This window comes from Gopherus flavomarginatus, chromosome 8 (assembly GCF_025201925.1).
Source record: "Gopherus flavomarginatus isolate rGopFla2 chromosome 8, rGopFla2.mat.asm, whole genome shotgun sequence".
Lineage (NCBI taxonomy): Eukaryota > Metazoa > Chordata > Testudines > Testudinidae > Gopherus > Gopherus flavomarginatus.
The window spans coordinates 28,701,082-28,727,315 of NC_066624.1; the positions used below are offsets into that span (position 1 = coordinate 28,701,082).

A 26,234-nucleotide genomic window follows, 5' to 3' on the forward strand; every position below is an offset into this window, starting at 1 on the left:
GGGGAGTGGGGTCTGGGTCTTGCCCCACTCCGGTACTTCAGCCGGGGAGTAGGGTCAGGGGTTGCACCACACAGCTCCTGGAAGCAGCGGCATGGCCCCAATCTCCAGCTCCTACGAACAGAGGAAGCCTGGGGCTTCCATCCCGCATGCCGCTCCCACCCAAAGTGTCACTGCTACAGCTCCCATTGGCTGGGAACTGCAGTCAACAGGAGCTGCAGGGGTGGTGTCTGCAGAGGGGCAGTGTGCAGCACCACCTGGCCGTGCCTCCGTGTAGGAGATGGAGCACGGACATGCCGCTGCTTCCGGGAGCCGCTCGAGGTAAGCGCTGCCCAGATCTTGCACCCCTGAGCCTCTCCCCATGCCCCAGCCCCCTCTTGGCTTCCAAATCCCTCAATCCCAGCCCAAAGCACCCTCCTACACCCTGAACTTCTCATTTCTGGCCCTCATCCCAGAGCCAGCACCCCCCAACCAAGAGCTCTCACCCTCTCCCACACCCCAACCCCAATTTTGTGAGCATCATGGCCTACCATACAATTTCTATTCCCAGATGTGGCCCTCGGGCCAAAAAGTTTGCTCACCCCTGTGGTAAGCTAAGGAAGCACAGCACAACTTACTACATTTCCATAGCCTCCACTTCCATACCACCCCTTAGCGTATTCTGGTGGGAGCAGTGGTAAAGCTACTTCATTTTAAAGAAGTCTGGTTCTCTCTATCAGCACAAGGAAACAGCAGATGAACTACACTGGCGCAAAAATCCCTAACGCAGACAATACATCCAAGCCTCAGTCCATCCAATACAAGAAACAAAAACGCCTTTCCAATTGGTTTTCATTCTACGCATATTAGGAATTTAAGGCTATGTCTACATTAGCAAGCTAACAGCAGCACAGCTATACCAATGCAGCTGTGTCTCTGTAAGATCACTCGTGGCCACTCTACGCCGACAGGAGACCGTTCTCCCATCTACATTATTAAACCACCCCCAATGAGCAGTGGTAGCTATGTCAGTAGGAAAGCGCCTCCCACCAACATAACACTATCCACACCAGCACTTCTGTCAATGTAACTTATGTTGCTCAGAAGGGTATTTTTTCCACACCTCACATCACACATCTGATATCAACTTATGCTGATAAGTTATACCAACAGAAGTGCTACTGAAGACATAATGTAAGTTTTACTTTAAACAAATGGCAGGAAAGAAATACTAGCAGCATTCAAGTTGCCTGGTGACAGCAAGAATTTTCTTAGTTATACATTTAACTGCCTAATGAAATCTTAAATAGCTGTTGATGCTTCACATTAAGACAGAGAAACATTCTACTTAGAAGCCTTTCTATTTCAACATCACGGCCTTCATTTTTGTTCCTTAATACTTAAAATATTTGCATGAAAAGAAATTTCTTAAGAGTTCATCTGCTCTTATGTTTATCACCCACCTTGAATCATTATCCTCTGACATCACAATTGGTTGCTGTGGAAACTGACAGTTATTAAATGGGAACTCAGGAGAAAAATTTATTTTTCATGCTAATGTCAATTAAAATAAAGAATAAATTGATATAAAGCACCCTCTATAAAGGTAAAACATTTATTTTAAGAAGCAGCTTATTTTATATTTAGTATACTATGTAGTTTACTACTATTAGAGAGTTGCAACTTGGCACCCTTGCTGAGCATTCAGAGACCTCTGCAACATCCGCATCAAAGAATAAATAGGTAAAAAAAATAAAAATAATACTCAGTTTTACCTTTTTGGTGCATAAAAAATTTAACGAATTCCAGTGCTGCTTTTATAAATTTCAGTTAGGTGAAGCAACTACCAATGTGTTACATCTGCAGTGTATTTGCTAGGGGCGTGTCTACACAGTTAGTGCATGGCAAGCCAAGGTGTGAATGTACAACACACTAGTTGCCATGCAGATGATCCTACCAGGCACTAGAAGTTCTGTAGTGCACTTTCACTTCTGGGAGTAGCTTCGGCGAGTTAGTTTGCAGCAAGACAGTGTGCTATAGATTCACACTCTGGCTTGTGCCTATTAACTTGCCCTTTGCAAATACATTTCACCACAAGTATAATTCCACATAATCTGACCTTGATCATAAACTTTAAATTTTAATATTTTTCCCCAAAGGGTCACACTCAGATTACAATTTTTCCCCAACAAATCTGATATTAAAACTGAAAATTTCTAAATGCTAATTTATTTTTCACTATTTCTCTTTACATGCATTCAGGTTGAACACTGAAAATATATTAACCTGTTTCTATTTTATTTCTAGTCTAGTCTCTCTCAATTACAAATCTGGTTAAGTGCTTTTGTGCTTTGCTGCCTGGGCAACAACATCCATTTCAGGGCTTAGCATGTGCCAAGCCTCGCTGACTCGCTTGCTTGCATAAGAGGTACTTGCTTCAAACTGCTTAAAAGTGGAGGTAATCCAGCACCTACAGTGATACCACTATCAGTTCTGGCTTGCTTCCCAGTAATTTAGTTGCAGCGTGAGGGGTGTTGGCTAAGTGCCTCACAATCAGATCAAGCAAGCACTGAGAGATTTCTTTAGATCAGGTAAAGCAAAGGGCTTTGATGCAACCCATTGCTCATCTCCATTTACCATGTGGAACAGATTTCTACCAGATTGGAGGCTGTTTACTCCATTGCGCTGGAAGATGTACAAATATAAAATAAGAGTTGCTGCCCCAGGCTTACAATTTACACCACTTAAAGAAGACTCAGATATTTTGGCAGTAGTGTAGTAGCGCACAGACTGGCTATTATTACATGAAAGGTCTATTTGACACCTCTTCTCCAGGGGCCCATCCAGAAGCTATGGATATCATATTTGCTGAGAAACTACTTTTCCCATTATAAATTTAGGCTTTTTACTGTGGGAAAATTACTTAGTTTGAGATTGATTCCACACAGAAAGTACCAATATTCAACAAGTTTTGGGGATGTAACTTGACAAAACATTGGACAGGATCTGTCTTTGGTACGGTATTTCTAAAAAGGCCATCTTCAGAGAAGGGACAAAATGACTATATCTTTGTTTTCCAACAGGCAGATTACACAATTTAGTATTTATCTTATGGGACTGGTAGACACTTCAGAAGATGTACAGCCAAACTACCAAAACAACTACAGTGAAAAGGGTGGCTGAAGTTTTCAAAGTCAAAATAGTAATACATTAAGCTTTGTCACCCAACACAAGATCTGGCATAACTGACCAAACAATCTGTCACCAACAAATTGGTCCAATAAAAGGTATTACTTCACCCACTTTGCCTCTCAAACAATCCACACAAGTTCAGTATCCCTGTTCTAGCATCTGATGCTTCAGAGGGCATTGAAAACCACTTCATAAAAGCATCTAATCTCTTGTTTAATGTAGTATAGAACAAGACAAAGTTCTTTCCTAATCCCCGCCAGTAAGTAGCTCATGCCCTAAAGCTTGACAAGTTTTCTCCCTTTCAAATCAAACTAAATTGACTCAATAACATGGGCTAGATCAAAATATTTAAATTAAGTGGGTCTAGGAAGATTCACAGAATATTTAAGAATTCCTAGCTAACAGTCCAGGATCCAAACAGCCCAATAAAAACAAAGAGCCCACAATTTCTTTAAGTGATAGACTGTCAATTTTTGGGCACCCAACTTGAGACTCCTTTAAGGAGCCCGTTTTACAGAAAGAGCTGAGAATCTTCCTCAGAACCTTGAGAAGCAATGAGGTGTAGAGAAATAATTGAAAATGAGCTCTGTCCCCAATAAGAAAAACATCTATCAAACTTCAGATGCTTGCTTTGAAATAAAACATCAGATATGTAGCTTTCAAGGCTTGTGGTCAAAAGATTCACTCCACGTATCTTCAAGAATTGCACCTATAAATATCAACAGCAGAGTCAAGCTCAGTACAGGACTCTTCTACCTTCTCCTTTAACCCCAAAGAACTGGAAGGGGGCATTATACCTTGACTTAAATGAAGATTTTATGAGCCAGTCGTCTTGGCAAGGTTATATGTTACTTATTAGGATAAGGATGATCAGTCACCATCACCAGATATTAAATGAACAACTTTGTGGAATGCAGACAGACAAGATATAAGATCATAAAATGGAAATGGTTGTTGCCCAGTTTAAATCTGATACACATCCTAGGCGTGTTTCTGAGCAATATTTGGGAGCAAGACGTATACTTTCATGCCTTGATCAGGAGAATGCCCAGAAGAAGCTATGCTGAAACTGAGGGCCATAATCCAATCTACTAATCTGGAGAAGGGACAACATTTTCCGGAAAAAAAAAAGAATATGAAACATCTTCCTGAGATGCTTAGTCAGCTTTCAAAAGTCAAGAATGGGGTGCAGGCCTGCCTCTTCTTTGGAATCAGAAAACCAGAATTAATCTCTTTGCTCTATTATGTCTCTAATGTAAAATCAACAGTTGAGATCATCTCACAGAAATGAAAGATTAGGAAAGGGGCTGGGTTTAAACCTGGCCTCCAACTGGAAGACAGCCTCATTCAGTCATCTACAATTGTTTATACTGCTTGCTTTGTGGCTCAAACCATGGTGCACAATTCCTACAGTGGGTAAATTTTTTTAATGGACTTCCCCCTGGCTCTATGCAAGCAATAAGCATCCAATACTATATTCAACAAAATGTACTTACATTGTAAGAATATGGTTCTCCTTCTTCCATGGGCTCATCCACCATTTTAAGACCATTCAGCTGGGAGGGAAAAAAGATTAAACATCAGCAGCAGTATTAGAGAGACAGGAGTAAATTAGAATAGCATTACAACACAATTCCAACAGAAATACATTCATTGCTAATCTGATTAATATTGTAAAGCAAGCAAATATGAGAGTTGGGTTTCTGTTGGATTGACAACTGCAATTTTGAACCAGGTCAGACTACAAAGAGACACCGGCTTATTCATTTAACAAACTGCTTTATAAATGTTGGTACCTTGTTCTGATTGATTGGGGATTAATTTAAAATAGAAGCTGTGCATAACACTTATGTCAGACATTGCGTACAGTGCCTTCCCCACTCTTGTTTGGAAAGGTCTGCCCCACAGTTTAAGAAACTGTAGTTTGCCAATGAGCTAATTTAGCGTTTAAGAAGGAAAGATTATGAACAGGTCTTAAATTTATCAAGAAGTTAAAATCAAGTATAAATTCTATGTGTACTAGAAAATTTTGAAAAATAGTTTGAGATTCCATAACTATATTTCCTGAAAGTAATTTTTTAAATTGTTATATTTGCTGTTATTCAAATTATCTAGATAATTTTAGCTTGGCAACCTTTGTGAGGTACTAGCATTTCTAGTGGATGAATTGAGGTCTACAGGGTTTTTAAAATTGGGAACAAAGAATTATAGATGCCACAGAGAAGGAAACTTGTCTGTGAACAGATCATTTTAAACAGCTGGTATGTAAAAAGAAAAAAGGAAAAATAGGAGTAATATTGTGTAGATTTAATACAAACAATTTGGAAGAAAATGAAACTAGTTTAATTAAAACACTACCCCACCTGTAACAAAACTTTCTTTTTCAGCTTCTCAAACCAACTAAAAGAAAGCCAACATACTAAACACATTTACAAAATTACTAATGTAGATGTCCTGTAGTTAAACTTTTCCCCTACACCAGCAAACACTAAATTTGGCTTAACAGTTGAAACTTAAACAAAAAAATAAAAGGATATGCCTTGCTTCAACATGCAGTGCATTAATTTAAAAACTGGAAAAACCTGGTGAAAAGGGTGAGGCCAATTATTCATTCTGATATAGTAATTACCATGCAATTCAAAAAAACAGGAATTATCACAACATCTCCACCTTCATGTGGCACACACATCACTCAGGAAAATGTTAAATAATATAAATATTATGAGAAACATGTTAGTAAACTAATATTTTTTGTTTCTGGACATGAAAATTCAGGTAATACATTAGATTACTCAGCTAAATACAAATCAGATTTTAAATTTTACCTACTCTTTTTGGTTTATCTAAAATACCAAGAGAAAGAATAGAATGTTTACCAATACATCTTTTCCTTCACTGTTGCATGTAATTTTTTAGGAGTTTAATTCTTGAATTAGTGAAATCTGATGCAAACTAAATCTGAAACCTGGTTAGCAAGATGCAACCCAGAAAAAAGCGGTAGTATTCTTTTTCTTTTTTTTTTAATGTACTCAAGATGCTGTTCAGAGCAAAAGTTGAGGTTTTGGCTAACTTCAGTCTCTTCCTAGTTTTTTTATTTTATATATCTTTTTATCAGAGTTAGATGATTTTTTCACATTAAACAAATCTCTCTTAATTTGACTGCTGGTTAATCAGATGCTAGTCAGTTCTGCCCCCTCTTCCTAATAATATGCACAAACTCCACTTCCTCAAGACAGTAGATCTCTATGCTACTACCTGAAGGTTCTCGATACTTTCAAAACACTTTTAAAAACAGCTGCTACTGAACTGTACACAAAAAGTCTTATAAGTGAGAAACCTTAGAGGTGAAAATCAACATGCTACCTGGAGTTGTGCACATGCCTGTGCATGTGCATATATACATAGTACAACTTCTCTCTTGTGCACTCCGCCACTTGAGATTTATCAGACTTTTCAGTCTTTTATTATTATTATTTTACTTTTAAGTAAATTTAGTGTTATAAAATTGCCATAATGACAACTCTGGAGAGTGAGCACTGTTCATCCACAACAGAAGTACAATTCAGTATAAGCAGAAGCTTCTCCATGCTACCCTGTTCTGGAGGGGCTGTTGAAGGAATCAGGTGTTACTATTAATCTCGACTGGAACGTAAAAGGCTTTGTATTCCATATATGATACCTGAACCAAACAACTACTAGTTTTAGAGGTTTTAAGTAATACAGATGTACATATTCCTTTCTCCATGAAAGATATTCATTAGACAACATTTTTGTATGCAAGCCATCATTGCAATCAATGGATTATTGATCTTGATATTGATCTGTGGACGTTCTATAAGGCACTCTGATATCAACAGTAAGATGTCGCCAAAACTTAAAGCTGGTTACCTAAAATTAAGCTCCTGGATCCATATTTAGGCACCTACATTTTAGTGGCCAGATTTACAAGCATGCCAAACACTTGTAGGCCCGATAAGAGCTCAACTTTAGGCAAGCAGGCATGAAAACTTTGGTCAACACCTAGATGTAATTTTTCCCCCAAAATCCATTATGCTGTTTGTTCAGCAAACTTTCCACACATCCTGCATATTCATACTTTTGCATTCCTGTCAACTCATATACAGTAAAGTTACCTTAATTTGCCGTTTCCTGTTATATGTTTTGTCTCTCCAATACAGTATTAATTTTTTCTGTTCATTCTCTCTTTCTTTATCCATCTTTAAAACTAACTCTACTGGGCCCAGTGAATACTAGAATATGTCACATCCCAAGGTTGTTGCTACTAAACCACAGTTTCACCTATTGAACTCTGTCAATGTAGCTGACTACTTAGACTTCACAAAAACAAGCTTTTGGTTCACCAAAACTTGACTCACCTGCAGTGTGCACTTTTAAAATAAAATTTAGTTCTAATATTTTTCAGATAAGCTATCAGATCGATCCACATTAGATACATGACTGCAAATTTAAAGACTAAAATGTTGCAAACAAACATTCTCTATCATCCTCAAAATTCGACCTCTCGTCAAGCGTTTACTAGAGAAATTTTCTTTTAGTTTTAACTCTATATACCAACTTTTTAGTCCAAAGAAATATTCAAGTTTACAAATCTGGTTTTACAGTCTGATGTTGCTGGAGACTATAATGCTGGATTATTAACTTGTGAACTATAACCACCACTCCTCAGACAAATCCTCAAATAAACCCGTGGACTGTAAACCGCAATTCAGTAGTTTTAAACAAGGGCACAAACTTTGTGCTATTGACCTACAAAAAGTCAAAATTATGACAAAATGAGTCACTAGCTTTTTAATATTCTATAGAATTACTTACATTCAGCAAAGGTTTAATATTCAGCATTATGTATTACCTTACATAAAATGCTGTACGGCAAATACTAAATAAAATGTTAATCCTAACTCCCACCCTTAAAGAAAAACAAAACAAATACTAACTTGAATTCTGGCTTTTCAGATTACTTTTTTCAGTAGAAGTTATCACTGGCAAGTAGCTTATCCACTGAGATACATTCAGCTATTTTTAATAAGGTTTCTGATTGTTATATACAAAGGATAAAAGAATTATTCTAGCCCACTAAATAAATAACATGTATCTATTGGGGGGGGGCGCACAAAATTAAGTTCAGAACATCTAGATACTTGGGTGCACTTATATTCAGAAAAGAAATGTGAACTAGAAAACACAGGCTAATCCTTTCACAGGAAACTTGTGAAAGGAAACAACATACCTAGTGAGAACCAACAAATGCCATCAGAATAAGACACACTGGAATCACTCAGCTGTTCAGTATTTAACTTCTTTGTAATTATTAAAAGGCTATTAAACCATCAACTCAAAAGCTAACTGCAGCAATACTTTTCAGCAAACTGTATAAATTTTAAAAAGGTGCTCTAGATTACTGGTAGTACAGATTAAAAAGAAACCTCTGCATACAGAAAGACAAGACTAAAGTCATATTATATAAGCCAAGACAATACTAATGGTGAAAACTTACTTTTTCAGATGAACAGCTCTGAATGTCCAAGCAACCTTTCAATGCAAAACTGCCTGTCTATATGAAGTTAGAGTGTAATTTGCTTTCTAATTTAAATACATTGCTACAGGTTCAGTGAATCCCGTGACTGGTTGGGAGTGCACTGTATTAATTTGGAAGACTACATTCATGTTGTTTTTTTTATTTCCTTTAAATCAAGCCTTTTGGCTAAACAGGGCCGAAATATGTCTACTAGTGTAATATGATATTTTACTCAACAGCCTGAGTTCCATAACTCCTCCAACAAGAGAAACTCTCAGTGTCATCACAGGCCCCTAAAAAAAAAAAATAGCCACAATAGTTCTAACACTACTAAAGTTGTCTCAGCTTGTTTAGTGAGTTTGTTTTGCTTTAATGTGCCTGGAGGTTTTATCCAGAAGAAGAGAGAAAAGAAGTGGAGCACTCCAACTGGTAGACAACAACTCCAAACCATGAGGGAATCCAATTCTCAAAGGTCAAAAACTGGTTGGATTACCCCTCTACTTAAAATTCTTCATTTTGTCTTTCCAACAGAATTAAAGAAAAATAAAAGCAGCAGAAGTGGGCATTGTATAAATGCAATACCATCAGGGGTGCAGGATTAAGATCTACAGCCAACCAGGTAAAGCCACCACATATAAAGGGGGGCTCATAAGTTTAGAACAACAGGTAAAAACATTGCATTTAGATCAGGTAAAAGTTTCTGCTAAATACTATGCTTCCATGAAGATGGTCTTCACTCTGACCATGCATGCTAAGTCACTGCAACTATATTACTTAAGATTTACAGCTTCCCTAATATTCTCTCAAAGAGACACATCGATGAGAAGTTCTTTATTCTGCAAAAGGGGTAGGATGTTTACAAACCCACATTAAAGTTTTAAATAAAATGTGTCTATTTAAACGTCAGTTATTTTTAAAAGGTTTTTCAAAAAAGTATACTATCAGAAAAACATGTCCTCATTTTTTTTTTAAATAAAGCCTGGGCAGAATTTGCCATATTAGTGAGATTCAAAGGACAACAATCTTGCTAATTAAGTTAGAGTTCCTGAGATTTGTTTGGAAAATTCCACATTTTCGTGCCCAGGCAGAGATTTCCCCCCTAGAAGTTTCTTTCAGCTGAAATTGTTTCCTTTTTTATTACAGCGACTTGTTCTTATTATAAAAGATGCATCGACTGTATCTGTACCCCTGCCTGAAATGTCATCACTGCGATACCTGGTCACTTGAGTTGCATATGTTAGCTATCTTATAGTATAGGTTTTGCATGCTTCCAGAAGGGGATGTAGGCAGTGATGAGCTCCCAAAACCCTAAGAACAAGTTCCCTACGTGGTCCTCGGTGGTAAGGGGGTTTTCGGCACTCTGGGTTTTCGGCAGCAGGTCCTTCACCTGAAGCAAGTGAAGGACCCGCCGCCAAAGACCCGGTAGGGAACTGCGTGGTGAGTACAAGTCCCATGTGCCTGTCTCTCCCCCCACCACCCACCCCATGTCCTGCCCCCACTGTCCCCCTCAGAACCCACAATCCATCAACCCGCCCTCCTCGTCCCCTGACCACCACCCCCCAAGACCCCACACCCTACCTGCCCCCCAGGGCCCACCGCCTACCCAACTTGACCCAATTTCTGTCCCCTGACTGCCCCAACCCCATCTACCACCACCTTGACAGACCTCTGGGCCTCCCACGCTGGGCCTCCCACGCCTACCCACCCCCCCCCCATTCCCTGATGGCCCCCCATAATCTCCGCCTGCTCGAACTACTCCCTACCCCTTATCCAACCCCTCCTCCCAGCCCCAGCTCGACCCTTTACCATGCTGTTGTGTAAGGATGCCATGCAGCCGTTGGAGCTTGCAGCCCCACCCCCTTACCCAGAGGTGAAAGTAAGCCAGTAGGCCCCCATATGGCATACTGGCAAGAGCCGGTGCGCTGTACCAGGGTGGCCCGGCTTCCCCAGGGGGCTATTTAAAGGGCCTGAGGCTCCCAGCAGGGGCTGAAGCCCCAGGCCCTTTAAATTGCCACCAGAGCCCCACTGCTGAAGCCCTGGGGTAGCAGGGCTCTGGAGGCTATTTAAAAAGTCCAGGGCTCCTGCTGCTTCTACTGCCCTGGCCCTTTAAATAGCCTCCAGAGCCCCACCGCCACTACTCCAGGGCTCTGGCAGCTATTTAAAGGGCCGGGGCAGTAGAAGCAGGGGAGCCCCGGGCCCTTTAAATAGCCCCCAGAGCCCTGGGGGGCAGGGGGCTCCAGGGGCTATTTAAATGGCCAGGGCTCCAGCTGCCTTTGCTGCCCCGCTCCTTTTAATAGCCACTGGACCCCGACGCTTCCCCCAGGGCTCCGGCAGCTCTCTGAGGGGGGGGAGCGGGGGAAGGGCCAGGGGAGCCTCGGCCTCCCCAGCTGGGAGCTCAGTTGGACCAGATGGGACGGTCTCGCAGGCCGGAAGTGGCCCGCAGACCGGAGTTTTCCTGCCTGTCCACCCCTGTTCCACAGGGGCTTCTAAATTTAGCAACCGGTTCTTGCAAACCGGCTCCAGCTCACCACTGGATGTAGATATAAGTCTCACACTACAATGTTAAATAGGTCTGGATGTAAAGCAGGAATCCCATTTTGCAAAATATTGAGATTGACATTTATTTTCATTCTGATGTGAAAAAAACAGACCTTTCAAAAATTTTAGCCAAAAAAAAAAAAAGGCACTCCAGAACAATCATCAGCCCGATGACTATGGCATTCACATGGGATGTGGGAGATGCTGGTTCAAGTCCTGTTCTGCCTAATCACAACTATAAAAATCTTCCTTTGGCCCAATGAATATTTAACTATTCATACAAAGTGGAACAACTACAACAGTAGACCAACTCTATAGCCTGTGGTTATGGCACTCATCTGAGAAGTGGAAGACCCAGGTTCAAGTCAATCATTCATTGGGCTACTGGCTATTTCTATGTCTCCCTCTCCCTCCCACCCCCTCCAAATGTTTTGTGTAAACCAATACATTTCCAAGAAAAGTTGTGTTAAAAAAAATCAATACTTTCCACCAAGAAAAAAAATATAAACAAATTCTTAACCAGCTCTAATAGTAAGTGACCAAATGAGGAAGTGAATTATAGAAGTTATTAGGGTCACTATATATGGAACTCAACCCTAACTATGAGTCTTGAATAGAACCTCCGCAATACCTGGAAGGATAGATGAGACAAGGAAGAGGATGGTCCAATATCTAGGACACGAACCTGGGACTCTGGTTAAATCTTCTGCTCCACTTAATCTCTCTCTGCTTCAGTCTCTATCCATAAAAATGGGGACAATATTACCTCCGCTCATGGCATATCAAAAGAATCACTACATTAAAGATTGAGACATGCTAAATACTACAGTAACGAGGACCATATGTTTAATTTAAGAAGATAGGGAAGATTTGGGCTGTGTAACTCAGAGCAGTCTATGTAACTAAAAGACTTTAACATTTCTTAAGTCTTTTGTATATCACACATATAACTAAGTTATTGGGGCAAGTTATAAAATGTTTGGTCCCTGATCTAGGTTCAACTGTATGAAGTATGGATGGGATCTCACCATGCCCCACAACTGGATTAAATCCCTGAATAGCCCAAAACCAAGGATTTCACCAGCTGTAAGGACACAGTAAGGCCCCTTTCACACTATGAGCTTTAACTAGATTGGGGCAGCTGCACTGTAAGTTTGTCCCATATCAGTTACAGAGAGGGCCCTGCATAAATCATGATTTCACAGAGGGCATGGATGTGAAAAATGCACCCAAACTTATTTAAATTTTGTTTTTAAAAATAAATATCTACAAATTCTTTAATACAATAAAATCACCTTCACTAGTCAATTTCAAGGACGGAATGAATTTCACAAGTATCCTTTGTCAAAATTAATGAAGTTTACTGGTAGAATTCATTCCATTCTCAAAATTGGCTAAATTTAAATTGAAAAATTCTTTGTCCATTTTATGATGGTAAGACAGTAGTTTATAGAACAGTATTCTGTGTACAGAAGGAAATTGTGATCCATAATGGAAATGCAGAAAAGAGGTAGTATAGCACCCAGATGACTGTGTTTACTGGGGTTACTGGAAGACAGAGGATGGACAATGAAACAGGTAAGATTTAAAGTTAATGGGGATGTATTTAACTTGTTCCTTAACTTAATGAAGAGGTCTAAATATGTAAATCAGTTACTATCCCAGATGACAGCTGTGTTAACTAGCAAATAATAATATTCCTTCAGCCAGAGCTGCAGCAAAGTTTCTTGCAAGCTATTCTGGTGGACTACTTCAAGTCATCTAACTGAAAAAACCAGCACTGGTCTTTTCAGAAGTTCATACTCCACAACAAACAATTCCAAGAAAAGCTACCCCAACCTCTCAAGCAGTAAACAAAAACACTAATACTCATTTATTATGGTTTGAAGTTCCACAACTAGCATTAATTCACTGGTTTCAGATACTGTTAAAAGTATTTGTGTGTTTAGATATTTTTGTAAAACCTGTTGTCATGTATGTCAATTTTCACAAAGTTGTCTATCATTGTGGTGCTTAAGCACTGACATCAATTCACAAATTATAAACTACTACTACGCCTCTCAATTCTTATATCTTTAAAAACAGGTTATAAGTCTTGTAAACTTTCAGCCAAGCACAAATTTAGGTACTTAATTCACCTTCCCAGACTGCCAATATTCATAACAGTTGTATGCCTAGTCTCTAGATACTCTGCCAATAATGTACACCAGTAATGGTTCAGTATTTAAGAAAATATGAAAAGAACAAATTTAAAAGGATGTCTTATAAACAGCAGCCAAAATCAAAGGAATGCACAATTGTTTCAAACTGATACAACAATAAGTACCACAAAAAAAGATGCAAAGACTTGGCACAACAACAGAAATAGTAAGGCTTAACTCGTATACATAACATATTTACCTTCTCCAAAACTAACAGCATTATCTTAAGCAAATATCCCTTTTGTTATGGTTGAATAATTTCATTTCTGGTCTCTGTTATTCTGATTTATTTCCTTGTGGATTCTAATCAATGAAGAGATAGTTTTCCCATGTACATATCTATTCTTCAAAGAGCTTACAGAATGGGTAAAACAATTTACGAAACTAATAGATGTTACCTGAAGAGCCTGACAGATGTAATAAACCAAATTAAAAGACATAGGATTTTGAAACTAACACTAATTCTAATTTTGCATATTACCACCTTTATTTGATTAAAAGTTGATTAATACCCAATTTAAGTACCTCTCTGCATTTCTTAATTCATGTGACGTTTCCAAACAGAGAGAGAAACTTTCAATTCCCCCTTACTCTCCTCAAAAGAAAATGCTAAAAGTACTACAAGAATTCTGGAATAGTATCACAATACAAAAATGCAATATTAGTAAATTATTAATTTTAATTATATTTTTAAAGATTGACCTTGAAAACTGAATATATGTTATAAGTAAACTTGTTTGTTTATGTTTCTTAGTAATGCCAGAATTCTCTTGTCTTCTGTATGTGACTAGCTTCTCTAGAATCAGTGAATTGTTCAATATAATCTAATTGTTCAAAAACATGTCACATCTAAAAGACTCAATCCACACAACTCCTTGGAGAGTTATAACTTCTGGTAGGAATATGGAGGCCTTCTTGCATATGTACATAAAACAGTTCTCTTTACAATTAGTTTTGAGGTTCTGAATACATTGTGGGCATAAAGACAATGTTCATTTTGCCGATATTGCCCAACCTATTAGTGACTGCAATAAGTTTTCCACTTTTAACAACAATCACAACTGTTTGCTGAATGTCAAGAAGTTAACAGCATCTTCTAATCTTACAGGAACTTTAAAACCCAGGTATGTTTTGGTATAGGTCTTTGAATAGAAGGGGTTCATACTCAACAGGATTTCAGGTTTTGTTGAACGAATTTTTTTAAATAAAACTTAATCTGTTTCAATATGAGAAAGTCAAACATTTGTTACAGATATGATACCTAGAAACACAGAGTGAAATAGATTTCCTAGTGTTTTTTTACACTATTTGTCTATGGAAATACACAAAAGCACAATGAAAGGCATCCTACAAGTTTAATTAACCTTCAAAAAATAGGAGCATCTTTTGGTATGAGTAACTTGATGAAATTCACTTGACTTACCTTTAAAGAAAAAGTGGCCATAGCCACTATAGCCACTGTGAAGGTGACCTGAAAAAGAGGTTATGACCTGTTTCTTTCTTTAAGGTGTATAAATAAGTTTAGAAAAATGTCCTAACTCTCCCCTCACAAAAATATCCACTTTTTTGTTTAACATAAATTCAATCCTTGATGACTGTTTCCAAGGGAGAGTCAATGTACAAATAAAGCAGTACATCAAAGAAAACATACGTGAAACTGAATAGGAAAGAGGAAGTTATTTTTATTTAACATGTTGTTCCACATTTAAGTAAAGCTCCTGAACACACACGTAGATAAAAAGCAGTTTCTTTTTGTTTGTGTGTGTTTGCTTTTTGGTAAAGATTTGATACCAAATCCCTTTCAATAAGAGCTTTAAAAAGATCACAATGTACATATAAAGAGCACCATCATACTACCTTTCAGATTACCTTTCAGGTGTTTTATACATCATAAAGAAGCAAATACAGGGCACAGCCTCTCCTTCAGATTCTTCCTAAATTGGCTGTAAGGCCAACTGGAATGAATGGATAAGACATAATTCAAGTGGACCAAAAAGTCAAATGAAAAAGACATGAACTAAACTGAGAATCTGGCTCTGACTCTACAATTGTATCGGGACAAGCAGATCCTTGCATTCACATGGAACTCCACTAGCTCCAATGGGGATTTGGTCAAACAGATCAAACTATAGGATCAGAGCCAAATTCTCAAAGTTCCATTCATGTTCTCATCTTGGGAGAGAGATTACATTTGTCGAAGAAATATTAAAAAGGACATGGCCAACATGACACTTTAAACAGTGTCTTGGTCGTTTTCTAGTTCCCATGAGTATACTGTTACTACTGCATATATATTTACAAGCAAAAACTTAGTTTTCAATCTATTTAACATCATGAAAACATTTGTGTATATTGACTGTTGTAAAAATACATTTCATTCACCATACCTATGAAGCTTAAACTGCTAGACAGAGATCCTTAACTTAGTAGTACAAAAAAAAGACAGTTCATAGGAAACAATGTCATTGATTACTAAGTGACTTCTCATTTTTGTCACAGGAACATAAGAATTACCACACCAGATGAGACCAGAGTCCATTTAGTCCAGTGCCTCTGATGCTTCAAAGGAAAAGTGCAGAAAAAACATGAAGTAGGCAACTGTGGAATACATTATCCATAGGGAAAACTTATTTCTAATTCCTCTGAGGTTAGTTTTATGCCTTGAAACAACAGTACTTGCCATAATCATAGAATCATAGACTATTAGGGTTGGAAGGGACCTCAGGAGGTCATCTAGTCCAACCCCCTGCTCCAAGCAGGACCAATCCCCAGATTTTTACCCCAGTTCCCTTAATGGCCCCCTCAGGGATTGAACTCACAACCCTGGGTTTAGTAGGCCAATGCTCAAACCCCTGAGCTATCCCTCCCCCCTAGATTGTCAGTTAAAAAATAAATGTTTTATTTCCCCCCTAGATTGTCAGTTAAAAAAATAAGTGCCATTTCATTGGAAATGTATTTATCTACCTTAAAACATGAGATAAATTTAGTCAACAAGCAAATTCTCAAAGATAATTTCTGAATGGTCACCTTAAACTATTTAATCCAACGGACTGGAGCACTGATACTAGAGTAAATGGCCTGCCCTGAAAAATATGCTATTGAAAAGTCATCACTATTAACTCCTTGCAACTTCATAGAATCCATGGTCACTTCAGAGTTTAGACCCTCCAAATCGAAAACATGAAGTAGCATGATGCAGTACAAACTAAGGTTAATTCTACACATTTACATACAGGATCAAACCTCACCAACATAAAAAAAATTTAACTCAAAATAAACTACAGTTTAAACCCAGTTACTGAGTGAACAGGGACTTCATAAAAAGAACTTAAAAATGCTACTGTACTATTAATACAAAATAGTATATTGCAAAATGGTAAATATTTGCAGTTTTAGTTCATGAAAATGCAGCTGCAAGGAAAAGTCCTTTAAGCATTTAAAACATAAAAGGAAAATATAAAATAAAGATTATTCAGCAAATGCAATTTGATTTTAATATCAGGCATACTAATTTCTGTTCTTGAATTACAGTGCGTCCAAAAATCTGATAGAGAGTAGTGTGAATTCATAACAAACAGTTCATTAGTCTTACTCTTTGTGATCCATCCTAAGTTGTTTATGATTTCTCAAGTTAGTTATTTACAAAAGTTATTCACTGAATCACTTCACACAATTATTAGCCTTTTAATTGTACAGTTTGTTATAAATATTCAAAATTAGAAAGCTGAGCTGTTTTGGTTGGACATATGCTTAGGAAGCCAACGTACCATGTGACAACTCTTGGAATCAGGTTTCTAGCAACAGCCACTGCCAGTTTCACATTTCTTTCTTTAGTCCCAACCCAGCAAAGCACTTAAGCACAGCATAGCCCTGCTGTAGTCAGTATGAGCACTGAGGCTAAAGCCTGTCTTCTCCAAATATTGCTGCTAGCAAACTCATGTGCTAGAATATTTGTGGAAAGCTACAACTGAACACAGTCAAAGAAAGTCAGCTAAAAAAACTGCAATATTTGTCCAACTATAAGCGACCACAACAATGTAAAGTATGTACATTTAAAAGATGTGCACGTTTATGTTTAAGTAGTTACCTATAACACCACTTAAATTTCATCTTTTTAAAACATACTGATATATTACAGTACTAGCTGAAAAAAGCTGAATGATGCCACAAATTCTTCAGAATAAAAAAAAGATTTATTGCTTGAGATGCAGTTCTATTATTTTAACAAATCGTAGTATAAATACAATCTTTATACAACCTGCAACTGAATGTTTTTATCCAGACATCCATTGTAACAATTATAATAGTTATTTTTCTAAATTACTTAGATACATAGACTGTGATTAAGTATTAAATCACTAGCATATTTAAGAGTGTGTACAGCTACAGTAATTACAGTGCTTAGAAACAGCACTCTGTGGACACACTACAGAAAAAGAATAAAATACAACAGAGTTAAAGGCTCCCTCTGGTTTTCTTGCTGAAATGAAGTACCATACTTTTTTTATGTATAAATGTGCATTATCGGATAATATAACTTCTGCAAGATCCTCCAAAAACAGTGCCTCATTCTCTTCAAACCCTTCTGTCATAAACAGATAAGTAAGAGTTAACAGAACAAAAATGGTTCATATCTCTTTGCCTGGAAAGGGTTAACAAGAACAGTGAGCCTGGCTGTCACCTGACCAGAGGACCAATCAGAGGACAGGATACTTTCAAATCTTGAGGGAGGGAAGTTTTGTGTGTGCTGTTAGATTTTGGTTGTTGTTCACTCTGGGGGCTCAGAGGGATCAGATGTGCAACCAGGTTTCTCTCCAATCTCTCCGATACAGGCTCTTATAAGTTCAAAATAGTGAGTACTAGGTAGATAAACCGAGTTAGGCTTATAGTTGTTTTCTTTATTTGCAAATGTGTATTTGGCTGGGAGGAGTTTAAATTTATATTTTGCTGAAAGGATTTTAATTTGTACCTGAATACTTAGGCTGGGAGGGTATTCCCAGTGTCTATAGCTGAAAGACCCTGTACCTATTCCATTTTAAATTTACAAAGATAATTTTTACTGGTTTTCTCTCTTTAATTAAAAAAGTTTCTTGTTTAAGAACCTGATTGTTTTTTTATCCTGGTGAGACCCCAGGGGACTGGGTCTGGATTCACCAGGGAATTGGTTGGGAGAAAGGAGGGAAGGGGGAGAGAGAGGCTAATTTCTCTCTGTGTTAGGATTACTGCCTCTCTCAGGGAGAATCTGGGAGGGGAAGAGAGGAGGAGGGTGGAAGGTGCATTTTCCTCTCTGTTTTAAGATTCAAGGAGTTTGAATCACAGTGATCTTCCAAAGTAACCCAGGGAGGGGAAGCCTGGGAGAGGCAACAGTGAGGGAAAGGGTTTACTTTCCTTGTGTTAAGATCCAGAGGGTCTGGGTCTTGGGGGTCCCCGGGCAAGGTTTTGGGGGGACCAGAGTGTACCAGGCACTGGAATTCCTGGTTGGTGGCAGCGCTACAGGTTCTAAGCTAGTAATTGAGCTTAGAGGAATTCATGCTGGTACCCCATCTTTTGGATGCTAAGGTTCAGAGTTGGGGGAATTAGACCATGACACCTTCACATCCAAGGCATATTTTATGTACGTTTGTACTTAAGAGACACACGCACTGTCTCAGTAAGTACAGCCCAATGTACCACAGGAAGTGAGTGAGACCTGTTTTTAGAAGCTTTACTTACAAAACATCTTCCATATGTGTAACATGTAAATCAATCCCTCAGACACATGTGTGATCATTCAGTTCAACGATCTAACCTGACAACTCTGGAAACCCAGCTTTCAATGCGCTTCTGATTTCTACATTTAAGTGCATAAAATAATAATACTGAGCTGTTACCCACTACTAGATAAATACAATATCAAATATGTATTTTAAAATTACACAGTGCAGCTAAATCACATTTGGTGCTCCACTTCTGGCCAGGTCTCAGTTTAAGAGGAAGTAAGGAAACTGTAAGGCTTAAGCTTTATTTAAACTCCTCTAGCAAGAGCTTCTTTGATTTTACTGTAAAACTGCTAAGGTCCCAAACCCTTGCTTAACCTCAGACTTCTCCCTGTAAATCACTAATTGGTAGGTACTCTATGGTTATTTAATCAGAAATGTGGTAGTAGCCTCTGTATGCAGGCACAAAAACACAGGCTAATTGCTAAAATTATGTAATCAGAAAAACCCAATAAATGTCTATCAAAACTACAACAGCAGCAAAAGCATTTAAATTACCAGGATAGTTTATAGAAAGCCCAATACCAAACAGCATTTTCTCCACCACAACCTAACAGCTTGGCAATTGTTAAGTTAAACACACAAAGAGCTGCGCACCACACTAAATTAACATCTCACACTCAATGACCATTAATTCATCCAAAAAGCTGACACAGCTATAACTTTGCACATGTTACAGGTAGTATAAATCCATGAGAGATTAGGTTTGTCAGCTCCTGCTGAGCCCAGAAACAGTAACCTGCACGGCTCTGGATGTAAGGAGGTGGCAGCTAACTGAAGGGGATGGGAACAGTTCAAGGGGGTGGTTTAGGAAGTGACTGGGGCCTCAGGGGAGTAGTTGAGAGGATGAGTTGAGGCAAGTCTGATTCTTTGTGATGGATTGATTGATGGGCACTTTGAGACCTCAGGAATGCAGGGCTCAGGGTGATGACTGACGGGACAATTTAAGGTGGGTAGGTCTCAGGATATGAGGTTCAAATTCACTGTGTAGCTAGGATCTCGGGGTGGCTGAAGATGGCCAGGGTGAGGAGTATGCAGGGTCTGTTCAGTACCACTGGGAGCAGTAGGAAGATAAAGAATAGACAGGCACTTGGGGGCGGCTGGGGGCAGCAGGATTGGAGTAACGGACAGGAGGGACCTAGCTGGATTGTTTCAGGTAGCAGAATTGGGATGAAGGGCAAGTGGTCTCTTGGGGGCAAGGAGGACAAGGATCAGGAACAGCAGAGCTCTCTTGGGAGTCACAGCTGGATCTCCGGGTGAAGGACAGATAGACTCTTGGGGGTCAGCAGCTGGGAACAGCAAGATCAGGATGGGGCAGGTGGGCTCTCAAGGGATGGCAGCAGGATCTAGGAGAAAGGGGCCCCTGGGCTCTTTGGGACAGCATCTGGATGAAGTGTAAGCAAGCTCTCCAGAGGTGGCAGCAGGATCCAAGGCTGGAGACAGACATGGGCTCTGAGGGGAACTAGGAGAAGGAAGGGTGTGCAGAAGAATTCTGAAGGGGGGATTGCTAGACTTGGGCTGGGGGAGCAGGATCTAGAAGTGAAGGGGGAGCAGGTTCTCAGGGGGACTAGATAGGGGCTGACAGTCTCTTGGTGGGGGGGGCAAGTGAGCTCTCTAGGGGACAGGACTGGGATGGGGGACAATGGGGACTGACAGTCTTGGGAAGGTCTCGGGGACCGGATCGGCGTGGAGGGCCCGTGGGCTCTCTAAGGGATGGGATCGGGGGGCAGATACGGACTGACAGTCTCAGGGTGGGGGGCGGGCAGTCTTGTGGTGGCGGTCGGACAGACTCCCGGGGGAAGATCGGGGGTGGGAGGCGAGTAGGGGCTGATAGTCTCAGAGGCTCCAAGCGTTACGCTCTCCGGCCCGCTGCCCCAGCAGCCAGACCCACGCGTGGGAGCGGGACGGAGACAGCAGGTGCCCGCCGGGCGGCCCCATTCCTGCTGCGCGGCGCCCGCCCCCGGCCTAGCGCCCAACCCCCCGCAGCCCCGCACTGACCTCGCCGCCACTCATGCACAGCTCCATTTTGTGGCAGGGCTCCGGCTCCTCCGCGTCCTCCAGCGGGGCGAACGGCACCATGTCCTCGCGCCCGCTAGCCGGGGAGCCGCCGCCGCTCGCAGCCGCTGCTCATGTCCCGGCTCCGCGGCGGCGGCTGCTGCTTCTGCGGCCTCAAGGGCAGCGCGCTGCCGAGCCGGCGGGTCCCCTCCGCTGGCCCATAGAGCGCGGCGGCGGCGCAGGAACTAGCTCTGCTGCCCGGCGGGGGCGGCTCCGCACTGCCCGCACCGCGCCCCCTCCCCCAACATGGCGGCCGGGGAGGGGGCGGTACCGATGCAACATGGGAATGACGTCAGGCCGGGCTGGAGAATCCCCGGCGCGGGGTGGGAGGCGCACGTGGAGCAGGCGGTGTGGGGGAGGCGGGGGATGACGTGAGCCATGGCGGGGGTGTGATGCACGTCCTTTGTAACGTGCTCAGCGGGCTGCGCGTTCGGAGTCCTTCCCCCTCCCTCGCCCACGAGCGTCTCCCCGCTGCATAGTGAGGGGGGACCCGTCACCCGGCTCCAGGCCTGCAGCCGCTGCGCCGGAGGATGCTGCCTGCATCTGCCCTGGGGCGGGATCCCCGCTGCACGGCTCGGGTGCCCCCGTGGGGGTGCCCGTCCCTGCAGGACGGCGACAGCCCAGAGCTCCCGCGGGTAAAAAGCACACCGGGGCCAGACGCGACCTGCACAGGGTGGGGTGTGAGGCTGCCTCCTCGCTGGTACTGCTGCTTATTGCTGTCAGTGGCCGTTAGGGGGACCAGGCCTACCGATATGTTCAGGACCATCCCCTGTGTTACGGGTTTGGGTTTATATAGGCAACTATGCCTCCTCCTACTCCCCTGCCAAAAAAAAGTGTCCTAATATTTCACACTTGCTATCTGGTCCCCTTAGTGAGAGTTTTGCCTGGGGAAAATTGAGTGAGAACTTTAGGATTTGGCCCTGTTGCAGAGAGGTGCTGCAAGTGCCAATGCAGCCCTGGGCTGCTGGGGATGGGCATGGTATCTTTAAAGCCAATGGGAGTATGCAATCAAAGTCAATGCAGCTACTCACACAATAAAAGTCAGGGATTGTGCTTACCTTGTGGAATTGGGCTTAAGCCCTGATCCTGCAGTGAAGTTGAATTGCATACACACAACATTGCAAGTATGGGCACTTTGAATTCCTCAGGTAGTAACTGATGACTAGTTTTACAGAGTAAGGCCATGAAGGGACTACTGTGATCTTCTAGTCTGACCTCCTATATAACACAGGCTAAGACACCTATAGAGCAGCGGCAGTAGTTCATGAGAAGAGGTCGCTGAGTTACCAGTGCTTAACTGGTTTACAGATACCATTTCATATTTGCAGTAAACACCTTCTGTAGAAGTTGTTTAAATGACAGCAAAAGAAGCCAGTGATTAACTTGTGAAATTCATTACAGGGGAGGATAGGAATATATTCTCAGGTCCAGAAGCTGCAAGATCAAACTAAAACCCTGTTGGGATCTTACAACCTCTTAGAGCCAGAAACAGCATAAAAGCATGTAGTGTCTGCATGAGAAAGGAAGGGATCATGTATTTCACCTTGGTTACAAGCACCAAGAGATTTATTCCTCCGTTTCCAAGTACGTAATTAGAGGAACATTGCATTGTTTCCAATTCTGAAGGAGTTTGGCACTGTAGTTAGTTTGCTATTTGCCAGATAAAAAGATGTCTGAGATCCTCTGAGTGAAAGGGTTTTTTATTTTTTTTTTCCCTAAATCATTCTTTGATCTTGGAAGGAAAAAAAGTTGTGGTTCATGGAACATGGTTAAAAATGTGTTTGGAAATTATTACCCAAGACAGAAAACTATTCTGAGAATATTTTATACTTATTTAAACATACTGCATGACCAGGGCCATTCTTAGGATTTATGGGACCCTACACAGTATTATTAATGTAACCCTCCTGCCCGTCTGAGTTGGCAGCAACAAGGGCCAGGTTCAGTATCTAGGGGTTCTGTTTCAATAACGCAATGCAAAACCAGCTCAAGTCTCCACCCAGTGACCCCCCCCGAGAGACTCTAAGAGGCCATACTTCCCCTCTCGCAAGGACTGGAATCTGAGTGTAGCAAAATCCTCTTAATAAAGAAGGGAAACAATGTGGCACTGTGTTGGAGAAACACCGCAAACAGGATTCATAACACAAACCATGAGCAAAAGACCCACCCCAAATAAGTTTGGCAGTATCCTTTTCCCCTCAGGGTCTTAAGTCCAACAACCCAAAAGATCACCCCAAAGTCCCAAAAGTCCAACACACCAAAAGTCTTTTGAGCCCAGCAACCCAAAAGTCTCTGTCTCTGGTCAGTGCAGCCCCAGAGTTCAAAAGTTTATCTGCAGAGTTTTACCCCACCCCTAGCCTGGGTGGAAATGGGGAGGAAAGGGAATGCGGGATGTTAAGAGGCACCTTACGTGGTCCAAGGCCATCTGCCCCGCCTCTCCGTGGGGTCCTGCTGCAGCCTTCACCATAAGCCACTCTACTCCACCAGCCATCCCATGAGCCGCTCCAGCTGTCCCACAAACTGCTCCACTCTATCCCGCTCCGCCTCGCTTCACTCCACTCCAGCCATCCTGCTGGACACTCCAACAGTCCTGCAAATTGCTCCACACTGCTTCACTCCACTCACCATCCCGCAGGCCACTCCAACCATCCCGCAAACTGCTCCGCTCTGCCAGCTGCTTAGCAATATATCTTCAGGCTCACCCACTGGTTAACACAGCACTCAGTGATCTTAGCTCTTAGTAATTTTAGCTCTTTGTGATTTCAGCTTGTAGTATGGGAGCCCCAGTGCTGGTGCACCCTTAGCCCAAAGTGAATTCAGCAAAGCAACCTACAAGTAGACTCTTAATAGAATCAAAATTAGCTCTGCTGTTCAACAGTGGAGAAAGAAGAAGGTGCAATTAGTGTTTCAGGCCCTCAAAAAGGGCTCATACCATCAAATACCTGTCCCAACCTCCTTCCATTCACTAGGCATTGGAACCTATGTCCCTTATCTAGCGAGTGCTACCTAGTTGATGGCGAGTCCCTCTGTCATAAAACAGTTCCACTGGCCTTGAGTCACATAATCAGGGTAACAACACTTACTCTTCCTGCCCCAATACCAGAGAAATTGGGGACCTATCAGCAGCCAAAGTGACCATTTAGGCAGCTGTGGGCTCGTGCTAGGTGGGGTGGGTGTGCCTATGCAAACAAGACCAGCCCTGGAAGTTCTTTTCCACAACTTGCCACAATTCACCACCAGATGTCAGGGTAGAGCTCATCCTTACTCTGCTTACAGTAAACTGGATTACCTATACTTCACAGAAGGCACCACTCCTCAGCTGGCATCACTGACCCCAATGTGTTGAGGGGGCACAGCCACCACCCCCACCCGTGGACCCCCAGAACCCACCATTGTTGACACATACCGAGCTTTATATGCCGCAGATGTTGTGGCATTGGCTTCAGGCAGGCTTCGTGCTATCACATGGGGGCTGCATCTTCCCAGAGCCCCCAGCCTTCCTGCAGCCCCTAGCCACTCCTGGTTCACCACGAGCATTTTGACAGGAAGTAACAAGCAGTAATAGCAATAATAATACATGTGTGTGTGTGAGTGTGAAAGAAAGCCAGCCAGTGTGTGGGTATGTGACTGTGTTGGGGGATTGTGTGACAGAGTGTGTGTTGGGGAGTATGAGACTGTGTGTGTGTGACAATCTGTATTGGGGGACTGTGATTCGTAAGATGTGAGTGTGAGAGCCAGTGTGTGTGTGTGTGTGTGTGTGTGTGTGTGTGTGTGTGTGTGGCCCCTGCTGGATACTGAGCAGCGCAGGCAGCCAGGGACCAGGGAGGGACTCCACTCCGGGTGGCAGTGGACTGGGCCACCACCAGTGACTGGTTGCACCACTCTGGGCTCCCCAGGGCTGAGTCAGCAGAGTCAGAGGCTGGAGTCCTTGACTGGCTGTCTGAGGAGTAAAGTAGGGAGGAGGCGGGGTTAGGGGCAGAGAGAAGCCCTCCGGCCCAGCACAGGGGAGGGGCCAGAGAAGAGAGGATTACAGCAGTAGCCAGCACGCGGAATGGTGCCCCAAATTTTCGGGTGCCTTACGCAGCCGCACATGCTGCGTATGCCTAAGGACAGCCCTGTGCATGACCTTTCACAAAAGAGCATCACATAAAGCTAGCAAGCACCCTCTCAGCAAGATACAGTTCTTGATTGCCAAATAATTTTTATACAATTGGCAGGACTGAGGGAGCAAGCTGGTACACCACATGTTTCAGAACTACTCAGCCTTGCTTATTTCTTTTTACTAAGTGCACACAAGAGGATGTTGTGGTGCTGTATTCCTTGAATACACTTGGAAGAAAACACGTCTCACAGAACTACCCAGGATGCATTATAATTGAACTGTGTGACTACAAAAGAGAATTGGATATTGTGAGTATGACATTATAGCAACATCCAGTTAGCCTGTCAGCACTTCCATTGTAAACCTGTTTTTAAAGGCTTATAACTCAGTCATAGAAGACAAAAATGTCTGGCCTGAAACAAACCATGTGCGCCCAGGAACATTTCCATCCCCCTCCTCCCCCCCAAATGTAGTTCACTCACAAAATATTTAGGTCCAAAATTAATATACTAAACACAGTGTTTGAATATTTATGGGCAACTACTTTTGATTCAAAAACATGTAACTGCTTCTGTTATATTAAAGGTCTCTCACAACTGAAAAAAAAACATTGTTGGCTTGAGAGAGGGATATTCAGGTTTTAGAGGGATCAGGTGACAGGACAGGAAATGAACTTCACAGATTTTAATAACAAATACAATCAGGAGATGCAACCAAGTTTTTGTGCCTTTAATTCACACCCAGGCTGCTTCCTACTCCTATGCCTCTGTTTGCACACAGGTATTATTAATGTTATTGATGTGCATCGGCAGAAAGCCAAAGGACCAGACCTGTGTGGTGAAATATGTAGGCAAAGAAGTACCACTGGGCAGCTATTA

General features: G+C 41.7%; 1 protein-coding gene across 2 annotated transcripts in view; it reads right to left on the reverse strand.

Moving 5' to 3' along the window:
* Positions 1 to 21,430, reverse strand: part of RPS6KA6 (ribosomal protein S6 kinase A6) — an 84,740-nt gene extending 63,310 nt beyond the window's left edge. For both annotated transcript variants that reach the window (XM_050965034.1, XM_050965033.1), the window contains exons 1-2: positions 21,198 to 21,430; positions 4,665 to 4,724 (exon numbers count right to left, since the gene is read on the reverse strand). In XM_050965034.1, coding sequence (XP_050820991.1) covers positions 4,665 to 4,724; positions 21,198 to 21,278 — 141 coding nt within the window. In that variant the 5' untranslated portion in view covers positions 21,279 to 21,430. The remainder of the gene's footprint in view (positions 1 to 4,664; positions 4,725 to 21,197) is intronic.
* Positions 21,431 to 26,234: the final 4,804 nt, after the last annotated feature.